General features: G+C 37.8%; 1 protein-coding gene across 32 annotated transcripts in view; it reads left to right on the top strand.

Annotated features, from left to right (window-relative positions):
• Nucleotides 1-21,291, top strand: part of LOC120627239 (dystonin) — a 257,601-nt gene that overhangs the window by 207,570 nt on the left and 28,740 nt on the right. For all 32 annotated transcript variants that reach the window (XM_039895292.1, XM_039895161.1, XM_039895238.1 and 29 more), the window contains 41 exons: nt 2,209-2,355; nt 2,438-2,542; nt 2,675-2,793; nt 2,883-3,081; nt 3,199-3,426; nt 4,049-4,186; nt 4,293-4,516; nt 4,638-4,838; nt 5,007-5,286; nt 5,787-5,894; nt 6,013-6,156; nt 6,546-6,651; nt 7,328-7,453; nt 7,697-7,854; nt 7,966-8,097; nt 8,342-8,454; nt 8,713-8,854; nt 9,139-9,305; nt 10,980-11,139; nt 12,033-12,229; nt 12,471-12,661; nt 13,167-13,291; nt 13,875-14,035; nt 14,134-14,258; nt 14,618-14,817; nt 15,554-15,748; nt 15,956-16,180; nt 16,262-16,396; nt 16,565-16,804; nt 16,936-17,106; nt 17,393-17,719; nt 17,844-17,977; nt 18,098-18,290; nt 18,622-18,848; nt 18,936-19,080; nt 19,184-19,303; nt 19,510-19,707; nt 19,899-20,062; nt 20,179-20,278; nt 20,385-20,570; nt 20,730-20,848. In XM_039895292.1, coding sequence (XP_039751226.1) covers nt 2,209-2,355; nt 2,438-2,542; nt 2,675-2,793; nt 2,883-3,081; nt 3,199-3,426; nt 4,049-4,186; nt 4,293-4,516; nt 4,638-4,838; nt 5,007-5,286; nt 5,787-5,894; nt 6,013-6,156; nt 6,546-6,651; nt 7,328-7,453; nt 7,697-7,854; nt 7,966-8,097; nt 8,342-8,454; nt 8,713-8,854; nt 9,139-9,305; nt 10,980-11,139; nt 12,033-12,229; nt 12,471-12,661; nt 13,167-13,291; nt 13,875-14,035; nt 14,134-14,258; nt 14,618-14,817; nt 15,554-15,748; nt 15,956-16,180; nt 16,262-16,396; nt 16,565-16,804; nt 16,936-17,106; nt 17,393-17,719; nt 17,844-17,977; nt 18,098-18,290; nt 18,622-18,848; nt 18,936-19,080; nt 19,184-19,303; nt 19,510-19,707; nt 19,899-20,062; nt 20,179-20,278; nt 20,385-20,570; nt 20,730-20,848 — 6,875 coding nt within the window. The remainder of the gene's footprint in view (nt 1-2,208; nt 2,356-2,437; nt 2,543-2,674; nt 2,794-2,882; nt 3,082-3,198; nt 3,427-4,048; nt 4,187-4,292; nt 4,517-4,637; nt 4,839-5,006; nt 5,287-5,786; nt 5,895-6,012; nt 6,157-6,545; nt 6,652-7,327; nt 7,454-7,696; nt 7,855-7,965; nt 8,098-8,341; nt 8,455-8,712; nt 8,855-9,138; nt 9,306-10,979; nt 11,140-12,032; nt 12,230-12,470; nt 12,662-13,166; nt 13,292-13,874; nt 14,036-14,133; nt 14,259-14,617; nt 14,818-15,553; nt 15,749-15,955; nt 16,181-16,261; nt 16,397-16,564; nt 16,805-16,935; nt 17,107-17,392; nt 17,720-17,843; nt 17,978-18,097; nt 18,291-18,621; nt 18,849-18,935; nt 19,081-19,183; nt 19,304-19,509; nt 19,708-19,898; nt 20,063-20,178; nt 20,279-20,384; nt 20,571-20,729; nt 20,849-21,291) is intronic.

A 21,291-nucleotide genomic window follows, 5' to 3' on the forward strand; every position in this document is an offset into this window, starting at 1 on the left:
TATAGGTTCTGTAATAACATAGAAACATAAATGAAAATCAATGCATTATCTTCTTTCTGTTTAACGGTGATGTTACATGAGATACTATTCAAATCTATTTGCTATAAACATTTCCATATTCGAATAAATAGATTATTTTGGAAAGTTACCTGGGTAAAAACAGTCATATTGTATTTAATATATATCGTCTCCATAATTTGCCAATAAAGATAGGTTTATCTGAACATAATGTGCCAAAAGGGACTTCAAATTTGAAAACAAAAACCTTCCTATAACTAAGTCAGTAATTCATATTTTGGTTAAAATGTTTTGCCATCAATTTCAAAGTAGTTCAGCACAAAGAGTATCGAAAATAGGGTCGAAGTTCCATTTATATTAAATAGTCAGAATAATAGTTATTGCAACTTTGTTTAAGAGATCCCGTCCGAAGTAAATGTAGGACGAAATAAACACGCTTATAGTTCTATTATAATTCCAGTACAGTAGTATTTTTTCGGTCTTATTTATGCGTCTTGTGTTGTTTATAGATGCTTAACTTTAGTTTTTTTTTTGCTCGATAATTGACAGTTTTCAAAAATATTATGACTTTGTTGTCAAAAAATAAATATTATGGCATTGGATTCAATTTTTTACACTAAGCAATATTAATACCTAGATATAGGTACATACTATTATACAGCGGAATATAATATATCTTAGATCGATGAAAACATTTCTCAACTTTAAGAAAGCTGTCAAAATCAGTAAAAACAAATGATGATGTGCTTATCAACTTTGTAATAAGGCTCGATGTATGTTGTTTTTTATTTCCAGCCGTTGCCTGCGATGCTAAAGAGCCCTTTTGAGCTAAATCGTGAATGCTTGCCTTTGAGGGATCATATTAACGACGATTTTAAGAACCATCACCGTATCGCCAATTACCTAACCCCCATATTCACTTTGTGCTAAGAAATATCAGGGAGATCGAAATGGACATTATTGTCCTGACCTACATGTCATCGAACTCCCGCTTTCGTACCTTTGCTTCCTCATCTGAAGACCAGTTAAATATGACTGCTGGTTTAATAAAGTCTTTAAAATTCGATTTCATTAAGCCTTACCTCTATTATTTAAAGTTTTGTGTTCCGATTTACTCATTCCATGGGAACGCGCTCACAAAATTTCGGAATGCATGATTGATACCTTTAAACTATTAAATATGTCGATGATAAGGCGATACTCGCGACTCAAACATTCGCCATATCAAATGGTAAAACATTTTCTACAAACACAAACACCAAAGGTAGTATTGAAATAATTCATTTTAGTCTTACTATAGATACTCCGTATTCGTGAGAAATTATTTCATTTAAAAAAAAAAACAATCGGGATTTTTAAATGAAATAACATCTCATAATTATTTTAATAAATGTAAATTCGTCCGAATCACTCTATTTCCGCCTATACGTGTAAAATTTTCTATTACTTTGTACCATATTCTCATTTACTTCACAAACAATATTTAATTTTAAAGTTTCAGATATCCCCTGTAAGGTATAATTGTGTATTTTTTTTTTTTAACAATTAACTTATGAATTAAACATTAATAATAACATTTTCTGAAAATGTTGATACCATTTCTCAGTTCTATAATACTCATAAAACAAATGTCAAACACATATTGTACATTGAGTCTTTGACGTTTGTGATTGTTCCACTGCTTGCATGCAATGCTTTCTGCACCTAGATTTTGTGTTTCACGCAACTTTTGGACTGGTTGTGTCTTGTCACTTTCACGCTCTTGTAATTGGGTTAATTTCGTGTTATCAATGTCTTTATGCATTTCTAGGGTATTGTTGGCTTCTATGCATAGTCGTCTGCTGGTAGTTTAAGCTTATATTTCAGATATTTATAGTAGTAAATCACTTAGCAATTGAGTTGAGTCGTTTACTCTATTGTTGTACATAAGAATAGATAATTATTGTTGATAGCTAGTGGCGTTGCCTTATTTCTACTTCAATGTAAATGAATAGCACTGTAAATTTACTTTAGTAGTTATAGTCTAAACACTGTGACTTATTGCACTTCAATATAATCTTTAGAAAATATTTCAACGTAGCTTAGAAAACAAGGCACCTCTGTGGCTCTCATGAGAGCATGTACATTTTGAATACTACGGCTCGAGGACTCCAAAAGATTGTGAAATAAACTATTTAATTTTATGTGTAGCAAGCAGTTGAAGAGAAATACAGGCTTTGCGATGAGACTCTTTCGAAGTTATTGGAATGGATCGCGGTTGTCGAAGAACGATTGGCCAATCAGGAAACGGTGAAAGAAGACATGGATGAACTTCGCAATCAGATCAATATACTCAAGGTAATCTTGAAGAATATTTGTATAGCTTAATCCTGTTAAAAAAAACCCAAAACACTTGACAACATTCTAATCTTTCTTGCAGCTCATTAAAGACGATCTTGAAAGTCACCAACGCCAAGTCTCCGCGTGCGCAGATCAAGCGAAACAGCTTCTTGTTTCCGGTGGCGATGTACTAGCACCACATGAGGTTCGTTGGATATTATGATTGTACATTACGGGATATTATTTTCCTCTGTCGTAAGAATGTCAAAAAAGAGATCCATCATTGTTACAATAATGCGATTATTTTTTTTTTACCTTTTTTGATGAAAATTCGTAGGTTGCCGCTCTGGAACGAGGCGTGAGACAGCTAAAACAACGCTGTGACAAATGTTCTGATAAATGCGATAGGATGCTACGACGCCTTATCGCAGCAAGAGACGAGCTCGCCAAATTCACGTAAGTGTTAGCTGCTAGTTATTACAACATTAGTGATTATGATCATGCCACAAACAATAACAATATACTATACCATTGTATTTTTTTAGGAACGAATTAAACACATTCAACTCATGGATAGAAAGTGCGTACCGAACGCTTGAGGACAAGGAAGTAGCTTTATCCAAGTTAGACAACTTAAGCGGCCAAAGTGAAGATGTCCGTGAATTTGTGTCAGATGTGATTGCCCACCAAGCTGACCTTCGATTCATCACTATGTCCGCCCAAAAGTTTGTCGATGAAAGCAAGGTAATATTTCTGACATTAAATTAAAACTTTAAGGAAACTTGATGTAACCATTTAATGGTCTTATTTTCGGAAATTTTAAACTTGGTCAGATGTTCTTATCCTTTTCGTATTCTGCAGGAATTTCTGACACTGCTCAATGATTACCGTACCACATTACCTGCGCGGTTCTCACACGTTGCTGCCCCAGTCGACAGTGTTGTGAGGGAACATGCGGCTATGGCCAGGAGAAGACATTCAGATTTGGCAAATAGAGCCCAGCGACTGTTGGACAGGCTCAGGACGGCCAGTGACGGATCTGCTAGATACAGGGATGCGGTGCAGAGAGCCCAAAGATGGATGCAGACGGTAAGTTTATATTAAAAGACGTTGATACTATACTTTAATAGCTTAAAAGCTTTAAATTGTACATCCTCAATACTATTTTAAATGCTGGAACAGTTCGATCTTTGTCAGGAAAGACATAGTAGAAATGCTTAGATTATTAATAGTTTTTCCTTCAAGGCCTAAGTTGGTTTCCGCAAATAAAGATTCATCATCATCATCACATCAACCGATAGACGTCCACTGCTGGACATAGGTCTTTTGTAGGGAGTTCCAAGTTCCACGATTCTGAGCCGCTTGGATCCAACGGCTACCTGCGACGCGCTTAATGTCGTCTGTCCACCTCGTTGGGGGTCGACCAACGCTGCGCTTACCAGTACGGGGCTGCCATTCCAGCACCTTGGGACCCCAACGTCCATCCTTTCTCCGAACTATGTGCCCGGCCCATTGCCACTTAAGCTTCGCGACTCGTTGAGCTATGTCGGTAACTTTGGTTCTTCTACGAATCTCCACATTTCTGATTCGATCGCGTAGAGATACTCCGAGCATAGCTCTCTCCATCGCCCGCTGAGTGACTCTAAGCCGTCTTATGAGGCCCATAATAAATATTAGGTAGATTGTAATTATATTTGTTAATACTTCATAGGTGGAACCTCAAGTACGTGCAGTACTTACGGAGGCAGTGGGCGGTGAGCCTCGAGCTGTAGAGACGCAATTGTCGCGAGCAAAGTCGCTGCACAATGAAATACTCGCGCAGGGACGACTGATTGACAATGCTAAGGATGTAAGTTTCATTGATTTCATCTTTTAAGTGTCAAAGTTGAAGGTCGTTTAAATAACACAGAGATCGTTTAATAAGCAATGAAAGAATGACTAAATATTTTTTTTAGGCATGCGACCAACTTGTCAAATCTCTAGAAAGCAACCTAACACCCGCTGAAATTAGACAACTGGAAGTACCCGTAATAGAAGTAACGGAGAGATACAATGAATTGAGTGACGCTGTTGGCTCACGATGCTCCGAGCTTGAGGCTGCATTACTGCAGTGCCAAGGTCTGCAAGATGCCGCCGAAACACAGGCACAGTGGTTGGCCAGCGTGGAAAATAATTTTAAGTAAGTACTGCTTGTTTTTTTTGGGACATATTGATTTTTCAATTTTACGTAAAATTGATTGCTGAAAAGTGTCTGTTTATTCTGTACCATTTTTACAATTATCGTATTGCTTATATTACAGGGGTCAAGTGAAACCAGCTTCTTTGATCCGTGAGAGGCTTGACGAACAGGTACGCGAACAAAGGCTTAGCCACTCTGAGATTGAAGCTCGCAGGCCGACACTAAACAAACTATTGTCCTCGGCACGTGACGCCGCACTAACGCCATCCAACGCCAGAATTGCAAAGAAGTTGGAGCAAAGGGCTGAAGATATTTATGCTAGGTATGTGTTGTACAGATTAAAAGATTTTACAGATTTAAAGATTTGACGTTATGAATTTTCAGCGCAGCAATGATACTCTCATGCCTACATTCTCAGACTTAATTTTCCTATTTAATAGTATGCTGCCTCAATGATCCAAATAATCCTAATCAATTTTCTTCGTCTCAGGTACGAAAAACTCCTCGAGCGTTCTTTCAAACGCGGACAGTTTCTGGAAGAGGTTTCAATAGAACTTATGCAGTTCACGCAACAAGCTACCGCATTAGAGTCAGCGCATTCCCAGCTCTCCGAATTTGCGGACGCGCGAGACGACCGACACCGGTTGGCCGATCTTGCGAACGAGAGAGACAAACAAATGCCGCTGTTGGAAGAATGCCTGCGTAATGGCAAACAGCTGATATCTAAGAAGGATATCACTGATACTCACGTAGTACGCGACAGGATGAAGGTACGTGCGGTAGTGGAAATCTTACTTGGCCGAACTGAAGCTGGCTCTACGAGATGTTCGCCCATGCAGCTTACATAAAAATCACCTCAAATTTGCTAAAAACTGTACACAGCCACTCGCGACTTCAGTTCAGCCAACCAAGAAAGCGTTTACTGTAAAAGCAACAAACTGTATACTATTATTATCATCTATCATCTATATAATTAAGAATTCAATATTTATTCGCGCTTACTGTAAAATCACTATAATTTAAATAAGATTTAACCTGCAGATCATGAATCTGGCAGTTATATCGCTCTAGTCTTTCACATTTGTATCTCGAAGTATGGGTTACTTGAAGTAATCAAGTTGTTAAATGATCACAACACAGCCCAGAAGTATAGGGAAATATCTCTGACATACAATGTTATGAATATTTATGAAATTTAATTGTGCTATATATTATAAAGGAACTATTTCCCGGTTGAGAAGCTTTTATTCATTTTTAATTAAAATTTTAGGCTTTGGAAAACCAATGGCGTGACTTCAACGTATCGTTGGAAGAAAAACAAAAACTCTCACAGCAAAGGGCCAACCAGCTCAACCAATACGAATCACTGAGGATACAGGTAGAGAAACCTATTATTTTATTAGATATCCTCACTTCAATGTTATGAATTGTACATTAAATAACATCTTGATCTACATTCCGGAGGTCTTTAATAATTATATTATATATTCAAACAGGTTTTAGAATGGCTTCAAACAATGGAAAATCGTGTTGGACATTTACGCCCTGTAGCCGTTGACTTAGATATCATCAAACACCAGCAAGATGAACTGAGGCCTCTCGCAAAAGATTACAGGGACTTCTCCGTCAATATTGACAAGGTTAGTTAAAGAAAAAACTAAAAATTGGAAGAGATTACTGTAAATTTTTTGGGGATGTGTAGAAGGACTACTCTTTCATTACATAATTGATCTATACTATACGCGTACACTGTATTCCTATTCTTCCCTTCTGTTGAAACACGAAATTTGCCGCAAAAAAACATATCGAAGTTCGCAATATAAGTTATTAGGATTTTCGGGATATTAAATATCCTATGCATTATTCTATGACTTATGAGCCTTTAATTGAATATATAAGTTTATTAAAATCCGTGCAGCCATTTAAGCACGAAGAGGTTATTGCGCTTAAAATTCCATAAGGATCCTTAAGGATATACTTTTCCTTTTTTATTGGATATTCGATAACACCATAATATATTCTGATGTAGGTCAACGAAGCTGGTGCAGCGTATGAGTCCTTGACCCGCGGAGAACGTGGTGATAGTCCACATAGGAAGAGACAGCTGTACAGTCCCACCAAACGACAGACGCCCAGTAAGTCATGCTTCTTTCATGCCAGAGTAAAGGATATACAACCTAGGTTATCTTAGAAAAAACCCTAGAATTTTAGCCGTTCTTTAGCCATCCTTTAAAGTTCGCTTTACAAAATGTTTTTTTTATTACTTTACACGACTAATATGTGTTCGCATTTAATACAGTAACTGCCTCGTTGTTTTAGTAATCAAGAGATCCGCTTCACAAATTCTTAGTTACCTATTGAGTTTTTCTATCAAGTAATTTTCAGTTTTCTCAGGAGTCCACTACTCGTGCCTCAAAGAAGCTATAGATCCTGATATAATAAATGCCGCATTAGAGCAGCATTTTAGTTTCAAGCCCTCCGTGGTGGCGAAGTTCTAAATCCTACGAGTTGGTCTATGCTCGTTTATTAATGACCATTAATAAACGAGCTATATTGGTTAATATCACATGAGTCGGTGATAATAACCGGGATCGAGGGTAAGCGTGGTCTCCTAGGCGCGAGGATGAACAACTGCCAATGGACATACAGAAAAATTTAATACCTAGATATGGTTTGCCCAACCCGAAAATCTTACTTAGAACCTCGTGACGTACTAACCACTATGCTTTGTCTAATTTAGGATGATAATTTTGGCAGGTGCACATCCGTCAAGTTTCCTATTTTTTACGGTAAAATATAATGTCCTTTAAGGTCGCGTTGAAGGTCGATCACCATCGCCCGGAAAGGCGCGCGGCTTAGTAAGTCCCGCATCGGCGCATTCTGCTTCTTCAGGATTTTCCTCGCGTCGCTCCAGCCAAGACGGCTTCCATCTTGAAGGTATGTTACAGGGAACTCTAAAATATTGATAGTATAAATTCGATAGATGATTGGTCCTAGAAATGAATAGATAGGTGTTTGATGAACTCTGTATGAAATTTTAGTCTTCTACAGCGTGACCAGCAGGGTTGGAGAGTAGTTGCTTTATACTTTTCTGGGTTACTTTATGATTATTATGTCAGCGGTTGCTACCTCCAAAAATAATTTATCTGCATTCTGTTTAACGTAATTCTTTTTCCCCAGAACTTTCACCAGTGCAACAACAAATATCGGAAATCAATAACAGATATGAACTGCTGGGTACCAAACTAGCGGACAGACAATCAGAATTAGATTCTGTCAGAGAAGAAGTCAGAAAACATCTCGATAGCCTCCGAGCCCTAAACGCTTTCCTTGACAAGGTAAAAAGTTTTGTTACGTAATAATCTTACACGTAAAAAAAGCTTTGTTAAAAAAAGAAACTGCCCAAATTAATGGAAAAAAAATATTTATTGTAAGACATTATTCTACAGGTCCAAAGACAACTTCCTAAGGAGTCTGTTCCAAACACCAAAGAAGAAGCCGATAAGACAATCAAACAAGCGCGCGCTGTACTCGAAGAGATGTATGAAAAGCAGAGCATTCTGGACTCTACTAAAACCCAGGTAAGTTGAATATAGGTATTAATACATATATAGGAACTAATATATAATAACAAGATGCTCATTTAAAACGAATAAAAAGTCACTGAGTACATAGAAAAAAAAAATCTATCACAAGTCGGTGTTTCACACCTGCTTAGACGAAGCCTGAAGAAGTTCAGATTTGTTCTATTATATTTTGAAGTAACAATGAAAGGTTGTAATGTAAATAAAGGTTAATAATTTGAATGTTTGTATATTGCATAAGGTGCGAGAACTTTTACGTCGCAAGCAAGCAGTCGAAGGTGCTGATCGGTTACACGACGAATCTGAAGAAGTAGCTGGCAGGTGGAAAGCGCTTCACGACGCATTCAAAGATAAGTAAGTAGTTTCTATAGATTAATTTGATAGATGATTTTAATTTAATAGATAAGACCGCCAAAATGTACACACTGTGTTGCTTGTTATTTTATTAAACTTTTATGTATTTTAGTGTGGTGCACAATAAAAGAGTGCGTTATAAAGTCAACATCTCCAGATGGTTTGTCCCGCACCGAAATGTGTATAACATATTGTATAAAAATACCACCAACCCACCACACATACGCATACGCGATTAATATTTTTTTTTAAATTCAGGATCCGTGTAATGGAAGAAATGAAAGACTTCCACGACACCCACGCCTCTCTAGCGCAGTGGTTGGGCTCAAAGGAACGCATGATGGCGGCACTTGGGCCCATCTCTTCAGACTCGAGAGTGGTGCAAACTCAAGTACAACAGGTTAGTACATTACAAAATAACAATGGAGAACCTGTAGGCATAAAACTCCACGGTAATTGCAAGCGACACTTTTATTTTTGCTTGTGAACTTTTCACAGTTAAAATGATTAATTATTATCGTCATTCTCCGTTTAACTCCGGGTAACAGACTTTATAATATTGTTATTGTAATGAGACATTCATGAAAAACTGTTTATAAACTATTACGAATGGACGAATTAGGTTTAAATACTTTCGAAATACCGAGTTAGCGGACTAAATTAATTCAATTTCGCTCAAACCAGGTACAAGTTCTTCGGGAGGAGTTCCGTGGCCAGCAACCACAACTTGTTCACCTTGAGGAAGTGGCTCATACCGTACTTCAGAGGCTACCGGAAAACGATCCTGATGCGAACAAGTTGCGCCAGAAACTGCAAATACTGCAGGATCGCTGGAACGACCTCCTCAACAAGTAAGTTACGTTATGGAATTACTTATTGGAATATTACTCAAGTGTTCAAAATATGGCCCCTTCTTATTACTATAAGGAAAAATAAAATAAAATCTTCTGAAATAATTTTTCCAACTACACTATGTACTTAGTATTTTTTTTATTTTTGTTACATAGCGTTTTGTAGGTACTTCACACGCGTTGTGAAACTTTCCTCCTGATTTCATTGCAATATTTATTTCGTTACTTTTATGGACTTTTTGGGGTTTTACTGGAAGTTCTTTTATTTCATTTGAAGGGTAAAAGTTTTATGGACTTTTAGGGGTTTTACCGGACGTTGCTTTGATTACTTGGAAACAGTTTTTAATTTTAAAGTAAAACAAAGGAACGCGAAGTGAAACCTCGAGAAGTCAATAAAACTTTTAACGTTGAAATAAAAACAACACCAACGTTATTCTTTGTTACGAAAAATTTTGTTAAATGTTGCGTCAATAATATTTTTCTTGTATCTGCTTGTGAATATGTTTCTCTATCTACAAGACTTGTTTTTAACGTGACAGGTACGCTACTTAGTCTAATGGGTCGTTATAGTGTTCATAATATTTAATAGAGAAATTTTGTTCGTTGACAGTTATCTGAGTTCAATACTTTTAGTGAATTAAATGCAAAAAGTTGTTATAAATACGCAATGACAAAAACACATCAGCTGTTTTAAGGTAAATTTTGCTGCCACCCGAATTACTAAATATACAGTAGCAGTACAACGGCGCGGGCAACAAAAGTGGCCGGTGGGTCTGTTTCTTTGGATGGTTTTAATAGTAATTATTGTTTTGGCAATTACATAGCATATTAAATAGGAAAGAGCGATGTTAGTTTTGTCTCTATTAGATAAGATTCCCAACATAGAGATCAGAAACCGAACTGGAATCACTGACATCGTTCAAAAAGCAGCGGCCCTGAAATGGAACTGGGCGGGTCACATATCTCGAAGGGAGGACGGGTGGTGGAGCCGAGTGATTCTGGATTGGCAACCGCATACTGGACACAGAAGCATTGGCCGACCACCGGCTCGATGGAGAGATGATATTGTAAAGGCAGTAAGGAAGAACTGGATGCAGCTAACCAGCAATAGACCGAGATGGCGTGCAAATGAAGAGGCCTTAGTTCAGCAGTGGACTGAGATAGGCTGATGATGATGATGATAATGATGATGATGAAGCAATTACCAAGCATTAGCATAAAATTCTAAATTCTAAATTTATTTATTTCAAGTAGGCCTAATTAGGTAGGTTCCAGGGACTGTGCTTAACCCAACGCCAGTTTCCTAATTTCAGATTGGTACCGCGAGTGTCATAAAAATACCTAACAGTTACTGGACCGACCCGGAAATCCAACGCAGGGCTTCGTGACCTCTAGTCGATCAAGTCAACCACGCGACCAAGGCAGTTCCTATAGATACTGCTCATCATCATATAATATTTACCCAATACCGACCCACTTCAGAGCACGCGTTGTAGGTCATAGTGCACCACGCTAGCCACGTACGGATAGGTGGACTTCGAAACGCATTTGAGAACATTATGGAGAACCCTCTGGCATGAGGCTTCGTTCGACTCACGATGATTGCCTTCACCGTTAAAGCAAGTGATATTTAATTGCTTAAACTATATAACCTTCATATTTATTTGCTCTCAGATTGGAACACCGTGCCGAAAGTCTGGGAGCGGCTGCTGATACATCCAGGGAACTGGACGCAGGCCTCACTCGATTAAGAAACGCTTTGCATGCCATATCTGATAAGCTGGACGACGTTTCGGCACAACGCGAACCCGCCGATCAATTGCGGGAAGTAGAGGTAAGTGGAAGTCTGTCTTGCTAATTGTCTTTAGTTAAAACCGCGTAATAAATATATCCTTATTAACCCCACACTAGAGCTGTTATAAGCTTACGGGTGAATCTGTGACAGCGTAGCTTTGAAAGGAATGCACCGTATTTTTTTCTGTTTGGAAGCTGACAGGATCGAGATGGTTCTTAGCTATCTATACTAATATAGTTAGCTATCTATAATAATATTGAGATTTTTTTGTTTGTACCGAATCGTCTCTGAAAGTACTGGACCGGTTTTAACCGTTTCTTCGCCTAAACTATAGCTAAACTATCATGAATATTATACATAGGTCATAATATATTTTCATAATATATTGAAATAAGATAGAAATTGAAAATTTGATTGAAATTGGATTGAAATTCGATAATATTATTTAGTACCTATTTATTTTACAGTTAAAATATTTTTTTTTGATATTAGCGATAAGGCCTCCTGATGTTTTATTAGGTTTACTTACAAACACTTACACTACTACATCCGCTTTTTTTAAAATTTTAACTATTCTATTTAAATGTAATGTTTTTTTTTAAAGTAAACACAGCATATGAAAATATATAATAAGTTACAGTTACATTATAAATATAGAATAACACCATATAATGAAAAGAAAAGGTATTGTGAACGAGACTATTATAAATCAAGTAAGGCTCAAGTGGTCCATGATAAAAATATCTTATCTCTGAACTAATACAAAGAGTCAGAGTAAATATCAACTACAGTGCTAATGTGGTTTAGGGTCTTACATAATCTTGGAACAGAGGAATTGGTGCCAAGAACTGTTTTACGCAACGGAGGCCATAGTGGAGTTATAGGTTTTGTTGATATATATGTTTAACGTATGGTGCTTTTGCTCATCACAGAACCTAGAAAGGCAACTGGAAGGCCAGCGTCCACTTCTCGCGGATTTGGAAGCGGCCGGCGCTGCGCTGGCCGATGTGCTAGCCGATGCTGGAGCAAGACAGGACATACAGGGCAAGCTGGCTGCAGCAGCGAGACAGTATGATGCCTTACAACGGAAACTGGACCACAAGAAGGCGGAGATTGAAGCTGCACTAAAGTATGTATTACTTTTTAAGTGTAGGATTCCGTCAGGAATCCTCAGGAATCCGTCTATCTAACAGCGGGTTGTATCTCATCATCATCAACCTTTAACCGCCCAACTTGAGATCACTTAGAAAGATCACTTCTTCTCTCAAAACTTAAACATAAAGGGCACTTTGCTCTTGAATTGTTTAACAAAATAGTATCCTTACTGACCTTGTCCTATCGCGTGTTTTAGTAACGATGTTCTCTCGTAGGGACGGCCGCAACCTTGAAGAGAGCATTTCTCGAACTCTCGGCTGGTTACAATCCGAACTGACGACGCTGCCAGGAAGACTGCAGGTGTCAGCCGATAAGAACAAACTGCAGCAACAAGTGGCCAAACATGAGCCACTGTACCGCGACCTGACGCAGCGTGAACACGAAATCATCATGCTGCTTGACAAAGGTATGCAAGGATCACCGACACACTATTACTATCCCACTGCTGGAAAAAGCCTCACAGGAAAGAGATATTCAGAACTTTGAACCTCCACGCTTTTTCATGTATGCATGTATTAATAATCTTATGCTAAAGATATCCGGGCTGATAATAAAAATTTAATAGAGAACACAGTTAAAATTAATTAAAAACCGAAAGAATACCCGTTTTTTGGCGGGCCTCGTCCTACAATAAAACCCTTTTCTTCGTGTCTATGTTACAAATTTTTTACTTCTAGCCTTGTTGTCTTCATTGTACACATTATTAATGGTTACCCATACATGAACATTTTCGGCCTAATTGTATATATTTGAATAAAGAAATATTTGACTTTGTCATGTCTTAGTCTTAATATGAATTGATCATCTATGCAAGACATATATCTATATTAAATAACCATATATATTGAATAACTTCAAAATAAATGTAATAAAAACATATTTCCTATTTTAAACTTTCATATTTTGTAAAGGCCGTGAGATGGAAAAGAAACCAGCCTACACTGGGCTACGCAAGGATCTTGACAGGATACAGACCCAATGGGACAAACTTAAGAGAGAAACGGTGGATAGACAAAATAGACTACAAACTGCAATGGTAAGGACACTCTCATGTAAACCTCTATTTGTACTTTACGTACATTAAAGAATCTTTTTATAAACCTATAATTATTATCTCTCTACTCTTCATTGTTAAGGAGTGCTATAGCTTCAACTCTGTTTCCATCCCAAACACCTGAAACAAAATCATGCTGTATGACGTGTTACTTGATTTGCGAAGTTTTGCTCTGTTTCTGCCAAATATTACTACAAAAAAAATATTATTAGATTTGATTTGAGATACTTTAACAAATGCATGATTATCTAAATCGACCACAATTGACTAATTTTTCTCAATTCTCATAAGGGGTATGAGATCCTGATTTCCATTGAAAAGAATTTTCAATAAACATTGTTAATAGTCGAACCCACTTTTTTAAGTCGGCTAAAAATCAATAGCTGTTTTCACTTTTTTTTTTTTTTATTAACGATAGGCCAGCGTTTGACGACAATCATGCCCGTTAGAAAGCAATGATGAGGTCTAGGTCGGAGCACGCTTGCCTAGAAAAAGCCTATTCACTCTAGCCTTAAAGGTCTAGAACACTTACCATAATCTAAAAATGCAAAATATATTTTTTTAGGAACATTCTCGCAAATACAACAAAGCGCAAGAGTCCTTCCTGCCGTGGTTGTCCGATGCTGAAGACAGGCTGGCTAAACTACCACCGGTGGCTTTCACTAAGAAAGATGTTGAGAAACAACTTCGCGAATTGCAGCAGATTAGAAACGATGTTTGGAAGAGGTGAGGCTTCGATATTCTGAAATATGATAGTAAAAAAAAACGTTATATCATTTGTTTTTATAATAACCCGTATATTCATTCCAATTTATTTTTTCCAGATCTGGAGAATACGAGAACAACCGGACGTTGGGTGAAACTTTTATATCCTCTTGCGATGTAGATCAGGATATTGTTAGGAAACAACTGGATGTCATGAAGGAAAGATGGGACAGCATTAACAACGGTTTGTACTTTTTTCTTATTTGAGGTATATTCATATTAAGATAGATCTTCTTAGAACATTTAACCTACGAGTATAAGAGGCCCTTTAAACACCTACAGACATCAAATCCTTTACACCTACTACTCTGATTTTATTAATTTGTTACTAAGACATATGTTTGTAGAGTCCTACTTCCTGATCGCCCAAAAGAGATAAAAATTGGAATAGTTCGAGTTTTAAATAAACTAAGGAGCAGTTTGGAATACGTAAATTATCCTAAGCACATAAATTATTTATCCGGCCTGATACAAAGCCTTTCTTTGTCTATTAATCATTTAGTTTCAATGAATTAATAAAAATGTTTTATTATTTTGGTATAGAAGTGCTCCAGCAAGTGGAATACCTAGAGTCCACAGCGCGCAAGCTTGGAGAGTTCCTCGAAAAGGTTCGCGCTGTTGAAGCTCCATTGGTCAGGTGCGAAGAGAAATTAGAAGCCGCATTGATTGCGCCGCCAGCAGCTGCTAGAGAGGCGGTAGCCCGATTGGTAGACCATGTACATGCTTTGAGGGCACCATTGCAGGTTAGTACTGAAAATTTCTTTAGGTGGGTTTGTAGCAGATTGTTTGTAATCAATTATGTCAGTAACATAAACTCTCAACATGTTATAGCTTGGTATACCACATTCCAAGTCGTGCCTTGGCTGAACGATGTTTAAATACAATTCGGGAAACGCATATAAACATCAATTTAGACAATAATTGTGAAATTGTAAACTATTTTACATACCACCAATAATATTATTTTATGGATTACGACTGTTAACATAGCTTTGGTTAACATAATTTTCAAAAATTTATAACTTCTGCTCGCGGAATCGTCAACTCAGACGATCCTTCCCTATGTCCATTTTCAAAATACAAGCTATTTCTATCCAAAACTGTATTGAGATCGGGTTAGTTATTAGCCGTGTGTAGTTTTATACAAACAGTTCTGTGACAATCTACAGGAAGCATGTAATATGTGTGCCAAATTTCATCAAGATATAATAGTGGTAGAATGAACTTGTGTTACAAACAAACTATCAAATATTCTATTTGTATTTACAATATACTATATTTCTATATATATAGTCAGTGGCGTGCACTTCATACATGCACAATAGCACTCTATACCCAAATTATTTTATATAACTAGTATTGAAGGGGAAATTTTTCCATTTTATGCCATCTACCTGCTTTATGCATACCCTGGTCGCAAACCCTGTTCACGCCACTGTATATAGTCCATATTATAATCTATTTGAATGACCTTTATAGAGCGTCAACATCTCAGCCGACGATATCGTAGCACTTGCAATCGAGTACGGTGGGCCGGAAGCTGGCAATCGCGCCAGGCCCGTGTTAGAAGAGACAGCCAGAGCGCTTGCCGAACGTCTGCAAGACCTGGAGGCGAAGACCGAAGATGCAAGAGAACGTTTGGCCGGAGCAGCTGCTGCTTTCTCACAATTCCAGGTGAGTTGTATCAATAAATAAAATAGCTCATTTGCCATTTTATTGGGTCAAGGTTATTGCGGCTTCATTCCGAATATCCTACCGTGTCTAATTCTTAGTTAATCCTGTAATCTTGTTATTGTTTTATTATTTCTTCGTTTTAGTTTAACTTTTTCCTGTCATATATCAGTTAGAGTTTACCTGAATCATTATATTTTGTGTACACAGGACAAAGTGAAGGGCGTATCCCACGATCTGACTGACTTAGAAAAAGAGCTGGAAAGCATGAAGTCGCCTGGACGTGAGATCAAGACCGTGAAGGCACAGTTAGACGACTTGGGCCGTTTCTACAAGAGATTAGAACAAGCAGATGATCTGGTTGCAGACTCTGAGAGAGCTGCGGAGAATTTGGTCGATAGTGGCTATGCTGACTCCGCTAAAGCCAGAGATCAGGTTAGTATTTTAGTGTGTGTTATTATAGACAAGACTAGCATTTGTCTTTGACATTTATTTTAAACAATTTTAATTTAACAGGTGGAAGGCATCCGCAAACAGTTGGCTAAATTGGACGAAAAGGCACGCTCGAAGGAACAAGACCTAGACGATACTCTTAGCAAACTGGAGGCTTTCTATAAAGCCTATGACTCCGTTATTGACGACGTTGATGAGGTAAATAATTTCACAGAATCTCCTAGAATTTATTAATTATTTTAGTTTTATCCTGTTATCAAAGAACCAAATTCATGCGCCAAAATCTTATTGTTCTCTTTAATTCACAGTAGTGTCTGGACGTGTAACTGGACCCTAATAAATGCTAATAATATTTGTTCTAAACAGGCATCAGAACAAGTAAGAGGCTTAAAGCCGGTGTCTTCTGAAGTAGAACAAATTCGCGCTCAACAGAAGGACTTTGCGGACTTTAAACAAAGGACCCTCGAACCTCTTGGGGTCAACGTATCCCATTGCAACAAGATAGGACAGGGCCTAGTGCGTTCCGCCTTACAAGGCGTCTCCACTCAACAGCTAGAGAAGGATCTAGAAAAGATGAATGACCGCTGGAACGCCCTTAAGGATAAGGTAAGATAATATAGCAGTAGGCTTTTTTATCTCACGTATTTATGTTAACTTATTTTAAAACATAAATAAAAAAACTCAAGTACGTACCTTGTAAGAAAAATCGAATTACTTAAATTATATTTTCTCAACAGATGAACGAACGTGAACGCCGTTTGGACGTAGGGCTGCTCCAATCAGGCAAATTCGCCGAGGCTTTGGCCGGTCTCGAAAAATGGCTAGCGGACACGGAAGACATGGTGAACAATCAGAAACCACCTTCCGCCGATTATAAGGTGGTAAAGGCACAATTACAGGAGCAGAAGGTAGATTGGACTCTTTTATATATTACTAGCTGATACCCACGACTTCGTTCGCGTGGATTAAGGTTTCTATTCCCGCGCGCTCGTGAACAATTACCACGGGAATTGTTTGAGAGATCTTTATAGAAAGTACATGTCCTTTTCCATGTCAAAGGCAAAATTTCATGCGAATCCTTTCAGCCGTTTGCGTGATTAAGTAACAAACATCCACACTTTCACATTTATAAGTAGGATAATATTAAACAAAAATGTGGGTTTATTTATAAAATTCCTTAATTTCTTCTCATAGTTCCTGAAGAAAATGTTAATGGATCGCCAAAACTCCATGTCATCTCTATTCGCGATGGGCAACGAAGTGGCCGCTGGATGCGACAGTGCTGAAAGAAAATCCGTAGAAAAACAACTGAAGGGCCTAATGCAGAGATTCGATGCATTAACTCAAGGCGCCCAACAGAGAATGCTTGACTTAGAACAAGCTATGAAGGTAGCAAAACTGTTCCAAGAACAATTGCAACCTCTCGTGGAATGGTTGGGAGTGACGGAACGTAAGCTAAAGTCCTTGGAGCTTGTACCAACTGACGAAGAGAAGATCCAGCAGAAGATTCGTGAGCACAAGGTATTGTGGAATTTTTGGCACTAACTTAACCTGAATACAAAAACATTTTTTCAGAGAGTTCATACATTTCATACTGCCCCAACTAGGTACTCCCATGAGTTAACATATTATTTTTGTATTTAAGCTCCTCCATGATGACGTGCTAACCAAGCAACCGCCGTTTAAACAACTGACGGAGACTGCCTCTCAGCTCATGAGCCTTGTTGGAGATGATGAGGCAACGACTCTCGCTGACCGCCTTCAAGCTGCGACGGACAGGTAAACTAAATCATAATAGAATTTTTATAAAAATGTAATTTTTTTATGTGCATATTTTGCGTCATTACCAAATATGTGTTTTTTGCCTACTTCTTATTCACTTCTCAAATTGTTCCATAGGTACCAAGCCCTGGTAGACCACAGTCTCAACATTGGTGAACTTCTTGACAACTCACGCAAGGGCCTTCGCCACTTGGTGCTGACTTACCAAGACCTGTCCGCTTGGATGGATAGCATGGAACAATACTTAGCCAAGAGAAAGATACTTCCCGTTCACATGGAGAAGTTACTGCGACAAATGGATGAATTAGCTGTAAGTATCATTACTTTTATGATGATCGGTTTCTTAGATGATTACTTAACTTACTCAAGGTATATAAGATTTTAATTCGCTAACTCAAAGCTGTGAAAGAATTTCTCGAAACAAATTCCTTATAATAAAGGATTTGTGGCTCCTCTGATGTTACGGATATGAACATCTTGGCTAATCCTGGTTAAAGTAAAATTGTGAATTAAAACCTCAAGATTATAAAAAAGACAGCTTTACTCACGCCCCTTGTTATTCAGTTATATACATCACGATAGTTTATATTCTATGTTAATTAGGATATTTATGCACCAATGTATGTTTATTTTTCGAACAGGAAAAAACCGAAGAGATTTCCGCAAAACAAGAAGAGGTAGACAGCACAGTGGAGTCCGGTCTAGAACTAATGAGACACATCTCCGGAGATGAGGCTTTGCAACTGAAAGATAAACTAGACGCATTGCAAAGAAGATATAACGAGCTCACATCGCGCGGTGCTGACCTGCTACGAATTGCCTCTGAGACCTTACCATTGGTGCAGCAGTTATATAATAGTCATACAAAGTGAGCATTCCAAACACAATTTAGGAATAAATATACCACAATTGAATATTATCGTATACCTGAGAATCAAATTTTTTTATTTGCCAGGTTAACAGAATGGATGTCGAGCGCCGAGACTTGCCTGCAGTCCGTCGAACCGCGTGAAGAAGACATCTTGAGATTAGAAGCAGAGTTGCAGGATTACCGGCCTCTTCTGGATAACATTAACCAAGTTGGACCACAGTTGTGCCAGGTAAGTTTTAGCCAAAATTTCCATTTTTATTTTTTTATGCCTGAAACTAGTTTAGATTAGTACAGGCTTACTAAACCTAATAATAATCTTATATGTCTATCAGATATCTCCAGGAGAAGGAGCAACGCACGTAGAAGGGATGGTTACACGTGACAACCGACGCTTTGACGCGATTGCCGAGCAAGTTCAACGCAAGGCAGAAAGATTGCTGCTAAGCAAGAAGGTATACTGATTATTTTTTAACAGAAGTTTCACAATTCAAAGATTTGAGGCTAGATGTATCTAATGCAAGAGTGGGTTGCCCTTGAAGTCCAGATAACACTTTGTCTTAATAATCAGTCAATATAAAACTATGAAATATAAAAGTATAAATTAAAGAAATGATAATTGCTTCATCAAAAACTATAAAACTAAATATTTTATTCACAGCGATCACTAGAAGTCGTGGGCGATATGGAGGAACTAGTGGAATGGCTCAGGGCTATTGATGCTCAGCTCCGCTCAGCCGAACCGCCGGCGTGCGAAGCCTCCGTGCTCCGCTCTCAACTCGCTGAGCAACGACCGCTCAGTGATGATGTGGCCGCTCAGCGAGTCCGCGCTAGGGATCTACTAAGTCAGGCTAAGAAGGTAAAAAATACGTGCTATATATAGGTATATGGAGTTAAGTTCAGCCAACTAAGATCAAGCTTTCTGTTACCGTAACCCACTTTAAAATTATTACAATTTGATTACGTCAAATTTATGACATTCTGGCACTGACTATTAATAGCCCACATTACTTCTAAATTATAGTAATAATAAACATTTTTTATATTTAGGTCCTCCGTGAATGCCAATCCTCCGACGAAGCGGCAGTGATTCGCGAAAGAAGCGAAGAATTAAAGGAGATGATGGAGGAAGTGGGACAACTAAGTGCAGCGCGTCTTGCAGCTTTAGAACAAGCTCTGCCATTGGCTGAGCACTTTGCCGATACGCACAACGGGTAAGTTATAATTATATTTATATTCTATATTCCTAGAATATTCTTATTCGATCTCAAAACAATAATTGAAAATAATGGTAGAATTTTATAACATACTACTCACTATTTTCATACAGGTTGTCCGCATGGCTGGATGAAATGGAAAAGGCGGTAGGCGCTCTAGCTTTACCGGCTTTACGTCCCGACCATATCGCGCAACAACAAGATAAGAATGAGGTAAAGTTTTTATGCAGAATTATCTTTTGATTTTCGCTAACATTCTGGGATTAAAAAATCTCTTGTAAATTAAAAATGTATTAATTCCAATAATTCTTGCCTCTAGATGCTACAACAATCCATCGCCGGTCACAAACCTCTTGTAGATAAACTGATTAAGACCGGAGAAGCTCTTTCAAAACTGTGTGGTGAAGAAGATGCCGCTAAAGTGCAGGATATCGTGGAAAACGACTGCGACCGATACAATGCTCTTAGAGCAGAACTCAGACAGAGACAGCAAGAGCTTGAACAGGTAAAGAATATTATTCATACCTTCTTTGCAAATAATAATACCTTCACCATATCGAGGTGTGTACTTTTAATCATTGGCAAAGTAAAAATACATAAAACACAAACAAAGAAGTAAACAAATGATATGTACTGTAGCTAACTTATTTTAAATATTCTTTAGGCATTACAAGAGTCTTCAGTATTTGCGGAAAGGTTAGAAGGCATGGTGCGTGCGCTCTCTGGAGCTGCGGATCAGCTACAGCGCGCCGAACCAGTCTCTGCGCATCCACATAAGATACAGTAAGTGTCTTCATATTATCGTATTGTTTGGGAAGGTTTGTTTGTAATTTAGGTAAGCAAAACAAGTTATCCAATCTGAACGCATATGATTTGGCGCAAGCGCGTCTATTTAGTTTACAAAAACGTATCCAATAAGTCATGGATGTTTTCTGTGCCTGGGTGAACCGCCATATTGCTACTTCAAAATAATTGCGTAATTTAATATACTTAACTATGCTTTTGAAACGAAACAGGATTTGTAAAAAATTCAATCGTTCTCAGAATTGATGAACTTATTTTAATACCATATTTTCTTTGTATCGTAAGCATTGATACTCCTAAAGAAAATTAAGGTTCTTCGTTTAATTCAAATATGAGGATTAATTTTCTTTATACACTCTTTAAGCAAAATGTCTAAGTAATGCCAAAAGACTTTAAAATGTGATTAACTATACTATATACTA

This window comes from Pararge aegeria, chromosome 1, assembly GCF_905163445.1.
Source record: "Pararge aegeria chromosome 1, ilParAegt1.1, whole genome shotgun sequence".
In the NCBI taxonomy this organism is placed as follows: domain Eukaryota; kingdom Metazoa; phylum Arthropoda; class Insecta; order Lepidoptera; family Nymphalidae; genus Pararge; species Pararge aegeria.